The sequence below is a fragment of the Apium graveolens genome, chromosome 7 (assembly GCF_009905375.1).
Source record: "Apium graveolens cultivar Ventura chromosome 7, ASM990537v1, whole genome shotgun sequence".
Lineage (NCBI taxonomy): Eukaryota > Viridiplantae > Streptophyta > Magnoliopsida > Apiales > Apiaceae > Apium > Apium graveolens.
The window spans coordinates 142969212-142991124 of NC_133653.1; the positions used below are offsets into that span (position 1 = coordinate 142969212).

The following is a 21913-nucleotide window of genomic DNA, read 5'->3' on the forward strand; positions in this document are numbered from 1 at the left end:
GAAATGGCTCTCCACATGAGGTGCTTTACTTTAGGCGGAACTTTTAAATTCCATAATCCCCTCCAGACATTACCAGGGACTGTTGAGGTTGGGATCATTCTACTTTGTTGAATGAAAGCATATGTCATCTTCACAGAATGAAAACCAAGCTTCTCTTGCTTCCAGAATCTACCATCTTCTTCTGCTCGCCTAACTAGAATAGAAAGAATAAGATTTACATCCCTTTCATCAAAAATACTCCTTATCAATCTCTCATCCCACCTGTGTTCACCATCCACCATCAACCAAGACACTGATTTTCCTTGAACTGCATCATTTATTGTTGAAACATAAGGGTTTATCGAGTCTGGCAACAAAGGATCAGAAATAACGTTGATGGATTCCCCATTCCCCAACCTACAAGTCGTGCCTGATCTGAGAACTTCCTAAGCTGCTAAAACGCTTCTCCAAATATAGCTTGGATTACTTCCAATCTTTGCATCTAGAAAATTAGTATGCGGGAAGTACCTTGATTTATAAACTCTTGCCACTAAATTGCCTGCATTTGTCATAAGCCTCCACCCCTGCTTACCCAAAAGAGCTATATTAAAGTCATGCATATTTCTAAAACCCAAGCCTCCATACATCTTTGAATTGCATATTCTTTCCCAGCTCATCCAATGAATACTTTTATCCTTATTCAAAGAAGATTTCCACCAAAATCTTGCCATCGCTTTTTCCATATCATGACATATCTCAAGAGGCAACAAAAACACATTCATGGCATAATTCGGGATAGACTGAGTAACTGTTTTTAACAAAATTTCCTTTCCACCCTTTGACAACAATTTTCCATTCCAACTATCCACCCGATCATGCATATTATCCTTTATATACCCTAGCATCTGCGATTTATTTCTTCCTATTAGATTTGGGAGACCCAAATAATGACTGTTGTCATTTGCTTCATGAAAACGGAGGGTGCCACAACTTTCATTCTTCACATCCTCTTTCGCATTTCTACTGAAAAAAGCATTGGACTTATCAATATTTATTTTCTGGCCCGAGGCTTTCTCAAACAGAGCTAGCATCTGAATAACATGAGTTGCTTCCTCCCTGTTAGCTCTACAAAAGATATATGAATCATTCGCAAAGAACATGTGCGAGATCGCAGTAGCTCCTCTAGCCACCTGAATACCCGTGATCATTTTCCTCCATTCATACTCCTTTATAAGAGCTGAGAGACCTTCCATGCATATAAGAAATAAGTACGACGATATGGGGTCACCTTATTGGAGTCCTCTATCCGGAATGATATTGTCAAAAAGTCTCCCTGCATGATTCATTTTATACTTGGCAAATGTAAGACAAGCCATGAATAAGTTAATTATTCTTTCATCGAAGCCCATTTTAATCATGATTGCTCGCAAATAATTCCACTCCACCCGATCATAACCTTACTCATATCCAACTTGAGCGCCATCCAACCCTTTTTACCAATATTCTTCCTTTTCATATAGTGCATCACTTCTAAGGAAATCATGATATTATCCGTAATCAACCTCCCCGGAATAAAGGCACTTTGGTTTTCAGAAATAATCTTATCAATTACCTCCTTCAGCCTATTTGCAAGCACCTTAAAAATAATTTTATAAGCAACATTACATAGGGAAATTGGCCGGAGGTCCTTCATCTTCTGAGGATTTGATTTTTTCGGGATCAAAACAATATTTGTATCAGCAAGATTATCCGGAAAAGTACCTTTTTCAAAGAAGTCATGCACCTGTCTAACAACATCACCACCAATAATATTCCAATGCTTTTGATAAAACCTCAGGCTCATTCCATCAGGCCCCGGGGACTTATCCGGATACATATGAAAAAGAGCCTTCTTAACTTCTTCAGCTTCAATCTCTTTCAAAAGATTCACATTCTGTTCGGTCATAATAGACTTTGGGACACAATTTACCACCTCACTCCAATCTGCAACAGCGGCAGTAAAGAGATCTACAAAATATTTTTCCATAGTCTCTTGGAGACCCTGATCCCACTCGACTTTTCTACCATCTTCATCAACCAGAGAATTTATATGAGTTGACTTTCTCCTTGCTTTCGCCATAGCGTGAAAGTATTTGTTGTTCTGGTCTCCTTCCTTAAGCCACAATTATTTTGAACGCTGCTTCCAGAAAAATTCCTGTTGAGTTAATATTTCAGCCAACTTTTTATTTTCTTCTCTGTACTGGTTGATTGAATAATCATCCCTTCTCCCATTTGATCTTCTTATTATTTTCTTCCTCCTATCTATTCTCTTACGAAAGCTCTTAGTAAAATCTTTCCCCCATTCGCTCAAAGCTCTTGTACACTTCTCCATTTTCACTTGAGTACTCTCATCCTTATAATTCTCCCATATATCCTCTACAATCTGTTTACACATAGGTTCTCAAAACCAAGCATTTTTGAACTTAAAATCTCGGTATCTCTCGAACTTCCTTACAATACAAGGCTCTAAAAGAAGAGAAGAATGATCTGATGTTGTTACCTCCAGATTAGTCAACACTGCATCTTGAAAGTTGTCAGCCCAAGCTTGCGTGACCAATGCTCTATCCAACTTAATCTCCACCCAATCTTTTGTCCCATGATTTCGTTCCCAAGTAAACTGATACCCATTCATTTCCATATCTTTAAGACCACGCTCTTCCACAACTTCTTTGAATCCCTCCACCAGCCATGACGGATAACGCCTACCACCTTTCTTCTCAGATTGGTTAAAAATATTGTTCATGTCCCCCATAATACACCAAGGCTTATTATGTACTTGAGCCAACTTAGGAATAAGCTCCCAGGTATTACATCTCCTTGCTCTGTTAGGCTCCCCATACAACCCTGTGAATCTAAACTCGCTTTGACCCTGCAACGAAATAAAGACGTCGATATAATTATTAAGGAAAGAGTTGAGATGAACCTCCTATTTATTTCTCCACATAATGGTTATTCCCCCAGCTTGACCCTAACAGTCCATACAAAACATACCTTCAAAACCTAATTTTTTTTGGTTTTTTCTACTATATCCTTTTTACATAATGTTTCATATAGAAAAACTACATTGGGTTTCTTTTGGAGTACCACCTCCTTTAGGAATTGTCCGGCCCACGGGGTCCCAAGCCCGCAGCAATTCCAGCTTAAAATACTCATAATGATTGGAGGGCCCGGCTTTCGGAACCCGCCATAAATCCATTTTTTGACCCAGCATTGTCATCTTGGTCCATTATTTATGTTTCCTCGTATCCTGACTCACCACCAATTTCTGTATTTGGGCCCAATGCATTCTCAAATCCCATATCCGTCCTTCTCTTTTTATTTTCTAATATATTAACTCTTTTATCTACACGCATCTCCTTATTAGCGCCCAAATTTGAATTTGATAAATTTGAATTCCCTGATATCTCTCCATCTGCTGAAATTTTGGCTATCTTCTCTCCACCTTTTCCTCCATCCAAACTGCTTTCCGAAAAATTAAGGACATTATCCTCAGGTTTCCAACCCTGGCTTCCCTCTCTGATGCTGGACGGAATTTCCCCGGATTCATTCCGGAGCCATCTTGCACCTATCATTTTGGACTGTCTTCTCAACGGAGCCCTCATCCAAGGACTAGACGGCTTAACAATTTCTCTTTCTGGCATGTCGAACAGTCTACCACAAAACTTTTCTGAATGACCCATTATGCCACAAATAAAGCAAAATGTTGGAGCATTTTCATACTTGAAGTTAATCCAACTCCATTCATTTCCAGATTTTCGGACCTTCATTCTACGCTTCAGAGGCTTGGCAATGTCCAGCCTAACCCTCACTCTCATATATTCCCTCCAAACACCTTTAAAATTAGTTGGACATGAACTTACATATTTTCCAATTCGGTTTCCAACCTCCATAATAATTTTTTCCGACATAAAGCCTGGAACCAGATTGTGTATTTGTACCCAAAGATCAATATTGTTTAAAGTCATGTTTCTAGGATTTTTGCCTTCCTTCATCCTAGATAGCAGTAAAACCTTCCTGTTGAATGACCATGGCGAACCTTCAATAACCCTTTTCATGTCCAATTCATGAAAGAACTGAAATAAGAATAGATTTGTATCCATCTCTTTAATATAAACTCCTTTACCTGGTCTCCAAGGTTTGCTTCATAACTGCTACATCTATGATCCCTTCGTTTAAAAACCTTCCCACTAAACATAGTTTTGTATTTTTCATGAATGAATCTCCATTCACGCCATCACTGCCCACATCTATAGTTATCCCCCCTCCTCTTCCTCTTCAAGAACTATGTTATTCATTGCATGATTAAGATCCTCGATGTCTCTCGTCATTACGATCGAAAAATTGATGAAAGGAAAAAAAAACAAAGAACTTAATAGAACTCAATACTAACAAACCATGTCAAAACACAAGACTTTATATATTTTTCATTCATATTCCTCGTGAAAGACATGTTTGTTCATGTACGACGAAGAATGATGGGCCTTAGACTTTTAGTTTTATTTTTTAGAAACTGCTCTATAATCGCTCGAATCATATTTACCTATTTTTTTAGAGCCGCTCTTTTTTAAATTATAAAATTAAAATTTCCTTCTTCTATTCTTATTTTTTAGAGACCAAATAGAATAAAAAGGTGAACTCCATAGAAATCAGCCCTATATATATATATATATAAAAAAATTGAAACTTTTTTAAATTGAATACGATATTTTTAGTTCTAGAGATTTTCTACTTCAATCCAATAAATTAAATTCCTTATTTACATTCAAATTAATAGAGATGAGAATAAATATTTTAAATTCAATTCTATTTAGAATTTGTTTAAAAAACTATTATCTTTTTCTCAACTAACTAAAATCTTATATAAATTTTAAGTTCAGTACTATTATAAAAAGGATAATTATGGGGCTTAGCCTTTTTAATTTTATTTTTTTGAAAATTTCCATCAATTTTTTTTAAAATTGTTTATCGTTGTTTGCATAAATTATTTGAAAATTCATCTTTAAAAATCATGGGTGCGAGTACATAATCACATTTTTAATTCAAGATGTATTATTATTCAATTCTTATGTTTACTACTCGATCAGATTTTTACTTCTTATATTATGTTGTTTTGTTTATTTATAATATATTATTGAATAATGTATGTTTCGAAATATTGGGGAGGTTAAGATTTCTTCCTATCTTTAATCTGAAATAATATTTTTGTCTAATCACTTTTTTTTTAATTTTTATATAATGCATACATACTTTTTATGTGTACTACATATAAGGATTGATTTTTGTTTCTTTAATTTGTAGAAACCATTAGATTAGTCATCTTTGCCCGGGCAAACAACAAATACTTAATTGTTTCTCCTTAACTTCAATAACAAAAATTACAGCACTTTTAGATGGTATATGTGACATTGAAGAATCGAAGACAAATTTATTTATTGACATGGGAGATGATGATATGATATTAAGGAGGAGGTCATAGAGCGCCAATTTATTTTTCAAGTTTTCTAAAATTATGAATTTTAAGTATCAAAAATTAAATATATAATTTAAAAAATTACTTAATTTTCTCCATAAATCAAATTAGCATCTTAATTTTCTCTCAAGAAATTTATCTAATCATATTATACATTGAAAAAAAATCCCAAATTTACATCTAAGTTTATAGTGAATACATGTTTGTTTTTAACAAATGACCAAAGTTTGAGTGTCTGGTTAATATTTATTTTTATTTTTTCATAAGTTTGATATTTTTTTATCCATGTATAATTATTATAACGGGTGTCGGCCCAATAAAATGTGATAAAAAATCTATATGAAAAATAGATATAATATATTTTATTGTATGTGATTGTGTATATGTGGATTTGGTTTGCAATATTTTGTTCACTAATTCATATAATATTACAAAGGGTTTTATCAAATTTTATATGAATTTCGTATTAGAAAATATTATTATGTCACCGGGAACGCAACAAAATTTGGGGTTTGAAAAGTTTGGACTGGAATGAGTTAATTACCCGTAAAATCCGATAATTTTGACATTATTAACATATATTCGCATAAATGATAAGTTAAAGTTTTCGTTTTATTTTATTACTTAAACTTTAATATTATGTACAATTAGTATTTTCATTCAAAAATGTTTTTTAAGCAAAACGGATGTTAGTCCAAGAAACTGTAAAATAAATCATTATACATATAAAATATTTTTACTTCATGTTTTTATATAATTATTTTTTTATTATTGTTCATATTTTTCTTAAATATTTTTTCTATGAAATTTTTAAAAAATATTCTTTTAGGGCAGCTGCGCAGCGTAATTTTCTCGACTAGTCTTTATTATATATATAAAGAAAACCTCGGAGCTCTTATCTATTCTTTTAGAGCTCCTCTATTTTAATTAAATAAAATTAAATTTTTTTATTTACATTTTATAAAAGTCAATCATGTTTAGAATTTGTTTAAATATTACCTTCAATCTTGTTTAGAATTTGTTTAAATATTACCTTCTTTTTCAACTACCTCCTCTTTTTTTAAATAAACAAAAATAAATTTCCTTACTAACATTCGATAAAAGTCAATCTTATTTAGAATTTATTTAAATATTATCTTATTTTTCAGCTAACTCAAAATTTTAGCCCCTAAAAAAATAAATTCTAAATAGAAAAAAATATTATCAATCTATATTCTGAAGGAGAGAGCTCCAGAATCGCTCAAATAATATTTATCTGTTTCTTTAGAACTCCTCTTTTTTTAATACAAAAATCAAAGCTTCCTTTTTTAGTTCCCATTTTCTAGAGAAAAAGAATGAAACTTTTTTTAGGTTGAAAATAAGTAATTCAATTATAATTAAAATCTGATTAATTAAAAAAGAGGTACTTTAGAAAAATTCAATCATAATTAAAATGTAATTAGTCAAAACTAATAAATAAATTATATTACAAATTTAATTACAAATAAACTTAAACTATGTAAAGAAATCTTTCGTACATATATTATATAAAGTGATTTCAATATTGTATATGCCATAGTTTTTAAATATTGCAGTAATTCTTTGGATATTTGTTGTTGTTTTTTGACGAAAATGGATTTCATTAACCACATAAATCACTTAACAAGATAGAATGTAAACTAATAGGAACAGAACTCCTATGAAACACTCGACCGGTAAATGAACTCGACTCTCTAGCTAGGTTTGAGCAGAAAAACCGAAACGAAACCGAATCCGAACCGAAACCGGTAAAAACTGATTAAAAACGAACCGATAAAAACCGAATTGAATTAAAACCGGGAAATTGAAAAACCGAACCGTTACTAAAAGTCCGATTTCAGTTTTGGAGTTAAACAGAACCGAAAAACCGAACCGATTATTATAATATATTAATATATATTATATAAAATATATATATCATAAACATATAAATAATTAATTTAAAAAATTAAACTTTGGGGCAGTAATTTTTATTATTTGGGCTTGTCTAAATCCATAACAGAGTCCATAGTTTAGGTCTTTAGGACATGTCCATAACCATTCATAACTCAAAATTCAGATTAGGTCTCTGAGTCTCTAACAGTTAGCCGTTCAAAACAGTCCACCGAAAATGATTCAGAATTCGAGTTGAAGCCTGAAGCTGATACTGCTCCCCGAGTTGCCGCGGCCCGCGAGTGGCAAGCCATGTCCGATCAAGAAACTTCTCACCAAGAAACAGTACTTCCGTCTCCAGTGGTATGATATTACAATCTTATGCAACTTTTTTTTAATTTGTGTAATATTATGAATTGATTTGTCGGATATACAAATTATAAAGTTTCATTTGTGTAATACAATGTTGCCTAATCTATATTTACCTTTATATTTGTTCATTTTTAGATATATATTGACTTGGTAGATGATAAAGGAAAAGAAGATGATAATCGGGAGGGGAAATGTGATACTATTGGGAAAAAAAGTTCGCAAGCGTGGGACTACTTTGATATTATAACAGGATGTCCAAAAGGTTTTGAGAAGGCTAAATGTCAATTTTTTTAACGTATAAATACTGTACTCAGACTCAAAGGACTACAAAATTGGAATACCTGTTACATATTTCATTCTATTTAGGAATAATGGTGCTCTACTCAGCTAGTTAGCTTTTGTTCTGAAATTCAGTATCTGTCTTTTATCAGTTCTAGAAAGAATAAGACAATAATTATATTTCCGATGATAGATAGTAATGGAGAAATAATTTAGGATATGTTAGGTCACACTCACTGTAGAAGGGGGTTGAATACAGTGTCTAGCACAATCAAATCGAATTAAGAACACAAGTATGAAATACAGAATAATCTTATTAATAAAACAGTATTACAATGGAACCGTCCTCTCTCAGTGATGAAAAAATATCACGAGAGCTGCTAGGGTTACAATGAATAATATTCTCGAATTAGATAACACTTATAGCGTAAACCCTATGTTGGGTTTATATAGACACACAATTATAAGATAATCTTCTAATTGATATCGAATATGATTCTGCATCCTGAAATATATCAACTAGTTATCTTTTCTTTCAAGTATTCTATTCTTCATAGAATTCTTCTGCATGCATATCTCTTCTTGTTTTAATCTCGATCTTATTTCCTTTCAATCAGCCGCCTTCCTTATCTGAAAGTCTCCTTAAGTCCTGATATTATCTCCTGATAAATATCTTCTAATAACTTAAGTTCTGATAACTTAAGTTATGATATCTTAAGTTCTGACTTTAGTATAAGTACTGATTTCCAGTTAAGTCCTGATTTGTCCTGTTAGTTAAGATTTGAAAACTAAACACATATCATTATTAGACATGACATCACAAATATATCTAACAATCTCCCCCAACTTGCAAATTAGCATAATATACAAGTTTAACAAATATTTGATGATGTCAAAAACATTAATTATAAATGCATATGAGAATTTGACTAGATAACTACAACTTATAGTCCTTACAGCTTTACCATCCTTAAAGTCTGATATCAGCTTCAGTCTGTATATCCTTTAGAATTTAAGCAGTTGTAGATCTTTCACTTGGCTTCAGTATGTGATCTTTAATATTAGGAGTTGTACTGAGATAGTTCTTCAACAGACTTCTCTCAGCATATTCAAGTTCATGGACATCCTCCTTTTAGTATTTTTCAGTTCAACTGTATCTTCACCAGTTTGAAAGATAGCAACCCTGAGATCATTTATTTTTCTTTCCTTATATCCTGATCTAGTCTGATGATATAGGCTTTATCAGACTCTAGATTGAATTCAAGTCCCTTAATACCAGAAAATGTAGTGATGATTTTTGCAGTATTAGGCTTCATTTCAACAATATCGCCATTGTGATCTCTGTATTTAGGAAAGTATGGCATGTCAGACTTTACAGAGTAAAGTTTCTTCTGTCTTTGAATATCAGATTTTAAATAACTGGCAGCACCATTTGTTGATCTGTTCTTCACTTGAAGTAGAAATAGAACATGTTCCAGTTCTTCAAAATACTTCAATCTAATAGCATTCTTCCTGATCTGGAATACCCTCCCATCTGTCATAAAATATAACATGATATTTTCTTTCAAAACAGAGTGGTAAACCATTTGTACAGACTCCAATTGATTCAATCTTTCAGGAGTTGTTCCTACTCCTGGTTCACTTAAGGAAGTTGGATCATTGGTAGTATTGTTTACTCTCTTCTCTATAGAACTACCCAATCCTGATTTGTCTCTAGCTTCCTTTCCTCTAATAACTCTTGCATCAAAACCACTTGATGTAGTCTTCAAAGGTTGAGTAGATTGTTGAGCTTTGGTAAAACCAGGTAGTAACATCCTTGAAGGTTTAACATGAGCAATGTCAGAGGTTTCCTTTTCTTTATCTTCTAATATCAAGACAACTTGAGCTATGTCAGAGGTTGCTTGCTTCACTGTAATATCAGATTTTACTAAGTCATGATCTTGAACAACATGAGCTCTGTCAGAGGTTGTTTGAATATCCTTTTTCTTCAAAATCAGACTAGTATATTCATCATTAATTATTTCTTCATCCATGATTGGCATGTATATCTTTACAGGTTCATCAATTTTTGCTTTGCCCTTGGATCTTGGATCTACCTCCACTTGTGATTAGGCTTTGATTGCCTCAGAATTTGTCTTCTCCTTAATCACAATTCCCTTAGGCTTTGGAAGTTTTTTTCAATAATAGAAGCTTTAGACTTGGATTTGACATTTTCTGCTTTAAGTCTGGCTTCTTCTTCCTTTAGACTTTCAAAGTCAATTCCTGAATTTTCTTTAAGAAATAGTCTTTTTGAAATTTCTTCATCCAGCTTCTGTAACTTAGGGTCTTGATAGTAAACTGTTGTTGACCTTCCCCTTAAGCTTCAATGTCTGCATAAACTTCTGTGACTCTTGACTTTCACCCTGTATAAGAACATCAGGCTTTGTCAGAACTTGTTTACCAGAACTTATTCTTCTATCAGCATCAAAGTTTGATCTCTGTATAGAGATTTCAGCTGTCCTTGATGAAGAACCTTGACCTTGACCATGACCTCTACCCTTTTTAGAGTTTCCCTGGTCATCATTTCTATCATCTTTACCCTTCAGTGGTTGAATAGATTTGCATTTAGACTTAATCACTTTCTCCCCCTTTTTGGCATCTTTCTCCCCCTTTTTGGCATCAGCAGGTAGAAGAAGAGAGACAAGCAATTCCACTGAGGATTGGATCTCATTGAGGTGAGTTTGCTGAGAAGCTTGATTCTTTAGAATTTCAGAAATTTGATCTTGTTGCTTCTCCTGAGTCTTTTCAGTAGGAACAAAATCAACTTTGTTCCACTCCTTAGTCCACTCCTTTCCTCTAAGAGTTTCACTCCAAGGTACTGGTACATCCTCTCTAACAAACTTCTTGATTAGATCAGCTTTGCATGGAGCTTGTTGAGGTGCATGTCTAGATGGACCAGCTACATCAGCATCTACATTTGTAGCAGCTTCACCAGTAATTTCAGCATTGTCAGCATCAGAACTTACAGAGCCTGCAGTATTAGCATCCGATGATAGAATAACAGTATGTGAGGCTATAGAGATTTCAACATCATCCTCTAAATTCTGATCTGCAATTAAGTTCTGATCAACATCCAAATTTTGATGCTCACCTAATATCTGATCTTCATCATCTAGATTCAGAATTGGTGTTTTTGGAATATCTGCATTGAAATCAGCATCTAGAAGTGGTGGTGTTGGTGAAGTAACTTGAGTGGGTGGAGCTTCCAAGTACAGAACATCAGGTACAACCAAGTTGTTAATATCTATTTCATCACTTGTACCTGGATCTTTAGCATGTACTGGATCATTAATAGGAGACACAAGAGGTGTGGGCACTTGCTCTAGAATATCCTCTTGTTCTTGAATAGGAGACTTGTGAGCTTATTCAGAAGTGGTAAGTAATTCAATTATGATCGGTTCTGTTGGGATCAGAGATTCCTGACCCCCTTCCTTAGCTGCTGCTTCCAGAATTTCTTCAGAGTATGATGATTCACTTACAGCCTTCCTGGCTCTTTCATTTTTAAGTCTCTTTGCTAAAGTAGAGACTTTGGGAGCTTCTTTATTAGAATTTAGCTTTCTAAGCCTTTTGAGGGGCCTAGAACTCCCAGTTTCAGTATCTTTCTGAGAAGGGATCTTCTCAGCTTCTATAACAATAGGTATTGATAGTGGAACCTATTTCTCATTATCTGACTCATCTCTCAGAATAATTCTCCTTCTCTTTTGTTGAGACTGAGGCACAGTCTGTGTCCTATTTGGTTTTGAAGATGAAGGCTTCACTGGATGTGCTAAAGGTTGTGGTTGAGTTTGAGGTTGGTGAGAGATGGTATGTTCTGATGGCTGTTGTGTTGGTTGTGATGAGTTGGTGGGTTGGACATCAGGATAGACAGATGTATAAGTTTATGGATCAGCATTTACCAAGATTTGTTTTACTGACTGAGCAATCTGTAAGGGTCTCAGCACTTGTTTCTTATTTTCAGCATTTAACAAATCATTAAAGGCCCTTTTTGCAAGCTTAAAGGGTGAAATTAAATCACTGGCTGGTTGGGGTTCATCAGCACAACAATAAGTATTTATAAGCTGACAGAATCTAGCAAAGTATACTACATTCCTATCCTCTGTCATCCTATCCCCTATAAAACCTAGCACAACACTTGCAAAATCAAAATGAGTTTGATGGATAAGGGCATACCCGATTTGCTGACTCATTATGGGAATAACATCAAAGTTGGTGCATTTATTGGCGAATGCCTTGGTGATACAATCAAAGAAAAAGCTCCATTGCTTTCTGATATTTGATCTTTTCAGTTGACCCAGCTTTCCCAAACTTTTCTCATAGCCCAGACTGGCCATAAGCTGCTGTAAAACAGGATCCTCCACTGTTGAGAATGTACAACCTTCAGGTAAGTGGAGAGCTTTACGAAATGCTCCTGGAGTCACCACATGCTCGATATCGCCTGATGTGAAAATTATGCTTGGTGAACCAGCAGCACCACCATTATCAAAAAGCCCAGTTCGCCAAAATGTCAGCACTTGATTGCTTGAAATAGTTTGAGGTTGGGTCAAAGCATACCCAATCTCACTATTGGCTAATAAATCTTGCACAAAGTGCAGATCTGATGGAGCTTCAGCCTTATTCAAGATTGCAGCATAGTTATTTGGTACAAACTTGGCTCCAACAACAATTAAATCCTTGGGCGCCATTAGAAATAAGTGAGAAATAAGTGTGCCTTAAAGGTGTTTGATGAAATGTCTGTATAGAAAATCGTCAGAAAATGTGAGAGAATAAGAAAAAGAGAGAGAGTGAATAGAATAGAAATGTGAATAAAAGATTTGAAAATCTTTTATCTCTTTTACTTAGACAACCCACGTGACAACAGTTATTGAGAATTTGAACAGACCTTACACCTGTCAGCCATGCAGTAGTTAAGACAAAACTTAATGGGCACGGTAAATAAGTAATGATTACTTTGCACGTTCAATTTTTCAAAAAGAAACTGTTCCCACTAAACAAATGATTATTACTGCTTTATCTCACATAGTCCAATATTCTGAAAAATATAACCGTTCAAGTATTGAATTAAAAGTAAACCAAGTAAATAAATACTGCCACGTCTGCATCAGAACTTGATTATTATCAGAATTTAAAAGTCATCAGAATATGGCTCCTTAACTCAAAAGGTGAATGTTTATTTTTTTTAATTCTTCACACAAATACTGATATGGTTATAACAGAACTTAATCATTAGAACTTGTCCTCAGAATTTATGCAACTGACACTTAAACTGTTCGTCTAAAACAACATTGATCACCACAGTAATTTTCATCATTCATATGGAGTGTAAGTGTGTGCATTAAGCTAAATATTAGACAAAGGGTAAAGTCTGATTCACTCCAGTACATCCTAGAAATGAGGCATAACTCAGAACTTTGCTCAAAATCTGTCATAAGTCTGAAGTCCACTACAGAATGAGTTCATGCATAAGTCCACCTCAACTGTTTTGTGCTCATTTTATGCATCTTTTGAAATTCCTTTTTACAGTGGCTTCTCAGTGTAAGTGAGTCACGACTGCTTATCAAAATTTATGCTATTATCAGAGTATTTCTTCAGTAATCAGAGAATGAGAAATGTCACCAAGAAAATTTATATTGCTTTTCTAATGCATATTACTTAATACCAGCAATGCACTTGGGTCGTCCCTTCCACGTGTATTTTTCTCTGGATCTCGAAGGAGTACCCGATATTTATCTCTTTCCTTTTTCTTTTTCTTTTGATAAGTGAGGCTTATCGGCACTTAGTACATCCATAAGATTTACCAACATCAGAACTTAACAGATAAGAAGAACTATTCTAGTTTTTGACTTAGTAATAAAATACACAAAGTAAACCTAACCAAGCTCAATATCAGAATTTGCTTGTGTTAAAAAATTTCCACATAAACAATTACTTCAAACATGGGATCTTTAGTATATTAAAGACTACTAGGTCAGCATCTAGCACAGTTATCCTCATTGGATTAAATAGTTATAGAAACATTCATATCACTATCAAAGTTTAGAAATTCACATCAGACAACAATCAGCACTTAGAAAATTTTAATTTAAGCACAGAATACACAAAGATAGTAATATCTGTAAATACTGATCATAAAGTCTGATGTATAAACTAAGCAGATTTAGAGAAAGAACCTGAAACCATTCCAAGTTCATTTACCAATCTTGTAAAAGTAGCTTCACACAGTGGTTTTGTGAAGATATCTGCTAGTTGTTGATCTGTTGGAACAAAGTGCAATTCCAGTGTACCCTCCATCACATGTTCCCTTATGAAGTGGTACCTAATGCTGATGTGCTTTATCATTGAGTGTTGAACTGGATTACCTGTCATAGCAATAACACTTTGATTATCACAGTAAATAGGGATTTTTGAATATGTTAACCCATAATCCAGTAACTGATCTTCATCCAAATAATCTGTGCACAACAGCTTCCTGCAACAATGTATTCTGCTTCTGTAGTTGATGTTGAAATTGACTTTTGTTTCTTGCTAAACCAAGAAACCAATCTGCCTCCAAGAAATTTGCAGCTTCCACTTGTGTTTTTCCTGTCAATTTTGCATCCTGCAAAATCTGCATCTGAGTAACCTATTAGCTTAAAGTCTGATTCTCTAGGATACCATAATCCCAGATCAGTTGTACCCTTAAGGTACTTGAAAATTCTTTTCACAGCTGTTAAGTAAGGTTCTCTTGGATCTGCTTGAAATCTTGCACAAGGACAGGTAGCATACATGATATCAGGTCTACTTGTAGTTAGATAGAGTAATGAGCCAATCATACCTCTGTAATCAGTAATGTCTACTGATATACCAGTATCCTTGTCCAATTTTGTTGCAGTGGCCATAAGAGTGGATGCACTTGAACAGTCTTGCATTCCAAATTTCTTCAACAAATTTCTGGTGTACTTAGATTGACAAATAAAAGTTCCTTCCTCATTCTGCTTGACTTGAAGGCCCATAAAATAGCTAAGTTCTCCCATCATACTCATTTGATATCTTGACTACATTAGCTTGGCAAACCTTTTACAAAGTCTGTCATTTGTAGAACCAAAAATGATATCATCAACATATATCTGTACCAAAAGTAAGTCCTTTCTATGGTTGAGATAGAATAAAGTTTTATCAATAGTCCCACTGTTGAATCCACTTTCCAGAAGAAACTGAGCTAATGTCTCATACCATGCCCTTGGAGCTTGCTTAAGGCCATAAAGTGCTTTATTAAGTCTGTAGACATGATTAGGAAATTTTGAATCTATAAAACCTGGAGGTTGTTCAACATATACTTCTTCTTCCAATTCTCCATTAAGAAAAGCATTTTTTACATCCATTTGAAAGACTGTAAACTTTTTGTGAGTAGCATAAGCCAAAAATATCCTTATGGCTTCCAATCTAGCAACTGGTGCAAATGTTTCATCATAATCAATTCCCTCATGTTGAGAGTATCATTTTGCAACCAGCCTTGCTTTATTCCTTGTAATTATGCCATCACTATCAGTTTTATTTCTGAACACCCATTTTGTACCAACAACAGATCTGTTCTTTGGTCTTGGCACTAGGGTCCAGACTTTATATCTTTCAAATTCATTTAACTCTTCCTGCATTGCTTGCACCCAATCAGCATCTTGAAGAGCTTCTTCCACTTTCTTTGGTTCAGCCTGAGAAAGAAAAGAGTGATAGAGACATTCATTTGATGTTGATGTCCTAGTTCTTATACCTGCTTCAGGATCTCCAATAATCAAGTCAGGTGTATGTGCTTTAGTCCACTTCCTTGCAGATGGAAGATTATCTCTAGAACTGGATGCTCCCCCATGATCCATGTTGTCTCCATCAACATTCTCTGATGCTCCCCCTGAAATTATGCTCTCTGAGTTGGATCCTTCAGAATTTGAGTTTCTAGAATTATCAGAATTTGGCCCATCAGAACTTGATGAATGGGAATTTGAGTTTCCAGAATTATCAGAACTTGCCCCATCAGAACTTGATGAATCAGAACTTGAAGAGCCTGTTCTTGGTTCTGATGCTTCTTGAGATGTGGTTGGATCTTCAATATGATCCCCCTGCATAGGTGCATTTTCCTTTGGCATAGTCACCACAGTTTCAATAACATCAGAGTTTAACTCATCAGAGTTTGCAGTATCAGGATTTAGACTATCAGAATTTTCAAAATCAGAATTTAAAACTTCATTCTCAAATCTCAGCTGATCATGATCATTGAAATCTTCAAGTCCGGTAATCTTCTTATCATCAAAAAGAGACATTGATAGATTCCATGACAACACTTGTTCTTACATTGTAGACTCTGAAGGCTTTTGTGGAAAGTGGATATCCAACAAAAATTCCTTCATTAGCTTTTAGATCAAATTTAGATAGCTGTTCAGGATGAGTCTTAAGAACAAAACACTTTTATCCAAATACATGAAAGTACTTCAGATGTGGCTTCCTTTTCTTCAACATCTCATATGGTGTATTTCCATGCTTGTTGATAAGTGTTACATTCTGAGTAAAACAAGTAGTCTGCACAGTTTCAGCTCAAAAATAGGTTGGTAACTTTGCTTCATCAAGCATAGTTCGTGTAGCTTCAATAAGAGTTCTATTCTTTCTTTCAACAACTCCATTTTGATGTGGAGTTCCAGGAGCAGAAAATTCCTGCTTGATTCCATGGTCTTTATAGAACTCTTCCATCATCAAATTCTTGAACTCAGTGCCATTATCACTTCTTATCGATTTTCACAGAGTCTTTAACCAATTTATCCAGTTGTTTGACATGATCAATCAAGATAGATGTAGTTTCACTTTTTGTGTACAAGAAATACACCCATGTGTATCTGGTGAACTCATCCACTATGACCATAGCATATTTCTTCTTTTCAATAGACATGACATTCACTGGACCAAATAGATCAACATGTAGTAGGTGATTAGGCTCAAGAATTGAAGATTCAGTCTTGCTCTTGAATGAAGATTTTCTTTGTTTTGCCTTTTAACAGGAATCACAAAGGCCATCAGGAGCAAATACTGATTTTGGAAGTCCTCTCACAAGATCTTTCTTGACTAGTTCATTTATATTACTGAAAGTTAAATGAGAGAGTTTCTTGTGCCAATCCCAGCTTTCTTCAATTGACGCTCTACTTAACAAACAGATTGCAGAACCATCAGAACTTGTTGAAAGCTTGGCTTCATAAATGTTACCATGCATGTATCCTTTCAGAACAACTTTGCATGTAGATTTGCTTACAACTTCACAGTGTTCTTCAAAGAAATCCATATGATAACCTCTGTCACAAATTTGACTAACACTTAGTAGATTGTGTTTAAGTCCTGAGACTAGATCTACTTTTTCAATGATGACATTCCCAAGATTGATATTGCCATATCCTAGAGTTTTTCCCATATTTCCATCTCTATAAGAAACACCTGGGCCAACTTTCTCCACAAAGTCTGATAGTAGGGCTTTATATCCAGTCATATGTATAGAACATACACAGTCCAGAACTAGGATGTTTTTCTTGTTGCCCTGCAATCACAAAGACCACTAATGATTAGTTTTAAGGAACCAGACTTGCTTGGATCCTTTGGCCTTATTAAGTTTGTTAACATTTGCAGCGGATTTAACATCAGAGTTTATGTTAACATTTTTCTTATCAGAATTTACAGTATCAGACTTTGCATCAGAACTTACACTAGAAGGAATAATGCTAACTTTCTTTAAAGAATGTTTTATTTGATAATAATCATAGTACAAACTATGATATTCCTTACAAGTATAAATTGAATTCCATAAACTACCACAATGAAAACAAGGATTTTGTGACCTATATCTAACAGACTGACTCTTAACTCCTGATTTTGAAGGTAAGGAGTTTATGTTTTTATTCTTCCTGCAAAAAGAAGCCAGATGGTTAGAATTTCCACAGTTATAACATTTCTTTCTAGGAGCATTAGGAATAGGCTTATAATCATTGCTTGTATTCACACATTCCTTTCCATTCCTATTTTTCCTAGGTGGCTTTAACTTGTGTACATTCTTAATATCTTTTTGCTTAAACTGCTTCTTTGTCATTAAGCCTATGTTAATTTCAGTTGGCTTATCCTATTTTGACTTTACAGCTACAAACTCAACAGGATTTACCTTTGGCTTTTGTTTAACAACTATAGGCTCAATTTCTACAGTTCCTTTATTGTTCTTATCATCTCCATAACCTAAGCCCTCTTTCCAGTTTCCACTACTTAACAAATTTTGAGTTGTTCTTCCAGAGTTAGCCAAGTCCTGATAATCTCTCTTTCCTTTCCTAACTCAGTTTTTAGAGATTGATTCAATTTTAACACTTCATCTCTAACATAAAAAGCATCATCTCTTTCTTTCTAAGTTTGATGGAAGATAACTAACTCTTTTTCTAAATAATCATTCCTTTTCTTAAAAGCCAAATTTTCAGAAGTTAACCTTTCATATGTTAAAGTTTGATCTATATAACTAATGAACATGGTTTTAAGATATCTTCTCAACTCATTAATATCATCAGTATGACAAGCATAAGTTATTTGAGGTACCTTTAACTCAGCAGCTTCAGAACTGCTATCAGCATTTGCCATCAAAGCATAGTTCACCTCACTTTCAGAGTCTAAAGTGTCTGTCCAGCTTTTCTTCTTTGTGACAAGTGCCTTGCCTTTGTCACCTTTTCCTTTCTTGCAGTCAGGAGATATGTGGTCTTTCTCACCATAATTGTAACATTTAACATTTGAGTAATCTCCTCTGTCAGACTTTCCAGCTTTGCCTTCAGATTTTATGAATCCCTTCTTATCAGAACTTCCACTTTTCCTGGAAAACTTCTTTCCCCTTCTGAATTTCATGTAAGCTATCTTTGTGATACCCTTCACCATAAGAGCACACAATTTCATCATCTCTTCATCAGCATCCATCTCAGATAGACTTTCAGTTTCTGAATCCTCATCATTATTAGAACTTGATGACTCGGTATCAGACTTTGTGATGAGAGCCTTTCCTTTGCCTTTCTTTGAGACAACCACTTTAGGGGATTCCTCCTCAGCCTTAAGATTAACCGTCCTTGACTTCCTCCCATGCTTCTTGCTTCTTTGATCCATCTCAAGTTCATGAGTTTTGAGCATACCATAAATTTCATCAAGAGTAGTTTCCTCAAGAGCATAGTTGTCTCTTATAGTAGTTGCCTTCAAGTCCCAACTTTCAGGAAGAGCTAAAAGGAATTTAAGATTAGTATCTTCAAGATCATATTCCTTATCCACCAGTGACAGATCGTTCAAGAGTTTGAAAAATCTGTCATATAAACCAGTTAATGACTCATCAGGTTTTGAGTCAAAGTGCTCATACTCTTGAGTGAGTATAGTCCTCATGTTCTTCTTAATTGAATCAGTTCCCTGGCATCTTGTCTCCAAGGCATCCCATATATCCTTTACAGTCTTGCAGTTAATTACCCTATTTGACATAACATTATCAATGGCACTATGCAGCAAATGTCTTACCTTTGCATCCTTTGTAATAGATGAGATCTCTTCAGTTGTATATTCACTTTTCTCCTTTGGTAAAGTCTGTGCTGGATGATCTGCAACTACAACAGAGAGCTTGGTTGGCTTATGTGGTCCTTCATTAATCCTGTCAGGGTATTCTGGATCTGTAGCTTCCAGAAATATAGACATCTTCACCTTCCATATGGGATACTCAGAAGGTTTTATTATGGGAACCCTAATAGTCTCATATCGATTATGGATTTGAGTCTTTGGAATTTCTTCAGTTTTGGTGGGCTTGGTTGGAGTTTGTGTTTTTTCAGACATGATTATTTTTGGATCTTTACTGTATGTATGTTAACAGATGGCTCTGATACCACTTGTTAGGTCACAAACACTATAGAAGGGGATTGAATACAGTGTCTAGCACAATCAAATTGAATTAAGAACACTAGTATGAAACACAGAATAATCTTATTAATAAAATAGTACTACAATGGAACCGTCATCTCTCAGTGATGAACAAATAGCACGAGAGCTGCTAGGGTTACAATGAATAATATTCTTGAATTATATAACACTTATAGTGTAAACCCTATGTTGTGTTTATATAGACACGCAGTTACAAGATAATCTTCTAATTGATATCGAATATGATTCTGCATCCTAAAATATTTCAACTAGTTATCTTTTCTTCCAAGTATTCTATTCTTCATAGATTTCTTCTCCATGCATATCTCTTCTTGTTTTAATCTCGATCTTCTTTCCTTTCAATCAGCCGCCTTCTTTATCTGAAAGTCTCCTTAAGTCCTGATATTATCTCCTGATAAATATCTTATGATAACTTAAGTTCTGATATCTTATATTCTGACTTCAGTATAAGTACTGATTTCCAGTTAAGTCCTGATTTGTCCTGTTAGGTAAGATCTGAAAACTAAACACAAATCATTATTAGACATGACATCACAAATATATCTGATAGGATAACACTTTCATAGATTTTGCTTCTAATTGTTCTCCTGGCGTATAATTTTAATCTTACTTGCTCACAGGTAGTTATCAATACTCTACCAGGATTTTCTGGCAAACTGCCCTTCAAGCTTGAGACTGGGTAATAGTATCTCTAACATTCTTTTTGCTTTCAATCCATTGCAAACAAAATAATATATATGTATAACTTAGAGCATTTAATCATGTCCAAAGTTTAGGCCAGATCACAGTTGTCAACTTATTGTTTATATCCTTTTTCTTATTAAATAAATAATAATCATTAGCTCTCATGTATTTGGAAAATCTGAAGATTTAAGAGCAAATGTGACGCCCTCCAAACCCGGGGTCTAGATTTGGGGGTCATTAACCGATAAATCTTAATATAATAAACACAGCGGAATAAAATAATAAAGATAACCCCTTGAATGCAACTGGATCGATCACAAGTTATAGTATGGAACAGACACAAATACAAACCAAATGTTATTACAACTTATAAATCTAATTAGTTTTACAGATTATTCAAATTTTATTACAAACCTCTAGACTATTCAAACATCCCAAAACAGTCTACCTAGAAAACACACCAAACTATCTACAAGCACTCGACTTCTGATCAAACCTGGAACTCAAGCCTGCTCTGGCTTAGCTGAAAGATAAGAATGATAAACAAGTATGAGCGAAAGAAATGCTCAGCAAGCAGTATAAAGTGTGCTTGAAATGATAAACCACATTTTGATAATAATTCAATAACAGGATAAAATTAGTGATATTTGATCAATCAATAAAAGTTGAACAAGCTATCAGCAATAAAAGATAATTTTTAGATTGGAATTTAACTCCGACGGACGTACTATCACATGTTGATCAGCCCGTGTGATAGCACAAGGTCATGATTCATAAAAACATGTCCCCAAAACATGAGTACTCAAATAAAAAGGCAATATATCTGCCTGTGGCACAAGTTATATCATAATATTTCATATGATGCATAGCTGTGGCGCCCCAAAACCCGGGGTCAGGACTCTCGGAAGCCACGCTATCTAAACTCACACAACTCACACTACAATATGTAAATACTCACGCTTCACGACCCCACACTTAACACACACACACTACAGGTTATTGTCTTGGAAACAAACCATCATTACTAGAGAAATTTTATTACAACCCAAATATAATTAGTCTTACCGGGGGTGACCTTTAAGTAAGGTTAATCCGCCGGCCGAATATACATTTCTTATTTCTTATCTTACATAAACCATACTTATAAATAAGACGAACTATAAACAACTGAAAACTAATCCAGCTTATTCCGACTACCTGAGGTACTGCACCAAACAATCT

General features: G+C 34.4%; 1 protein-coding gene across 1 annotated transcript; it reads right to left on the reverse strand.

The window, feature by feature from the left end:
- Positions 1-2143: 2143 nt before the first annotated feature.
- Positions 2144-2770, reverse strand: LOC141674077 (uncharacterized). The gene is made up of 2 exons (XM_074480803.1): positions 2519-2770; positions 2144-2401 (listed from the first exon to the last, which is right to left on the reverse strand). The coding sequence occupies exons 1-2, from the start codon at positions 2768-2770 to the stop codon at positions 2144-2146; spliced, it is 510 nt and encodes a 169-aa protein (XP_074336904.1).
- Between the last annotated feature and the right edge of the window lie 19143 nt (positions 2771-21913).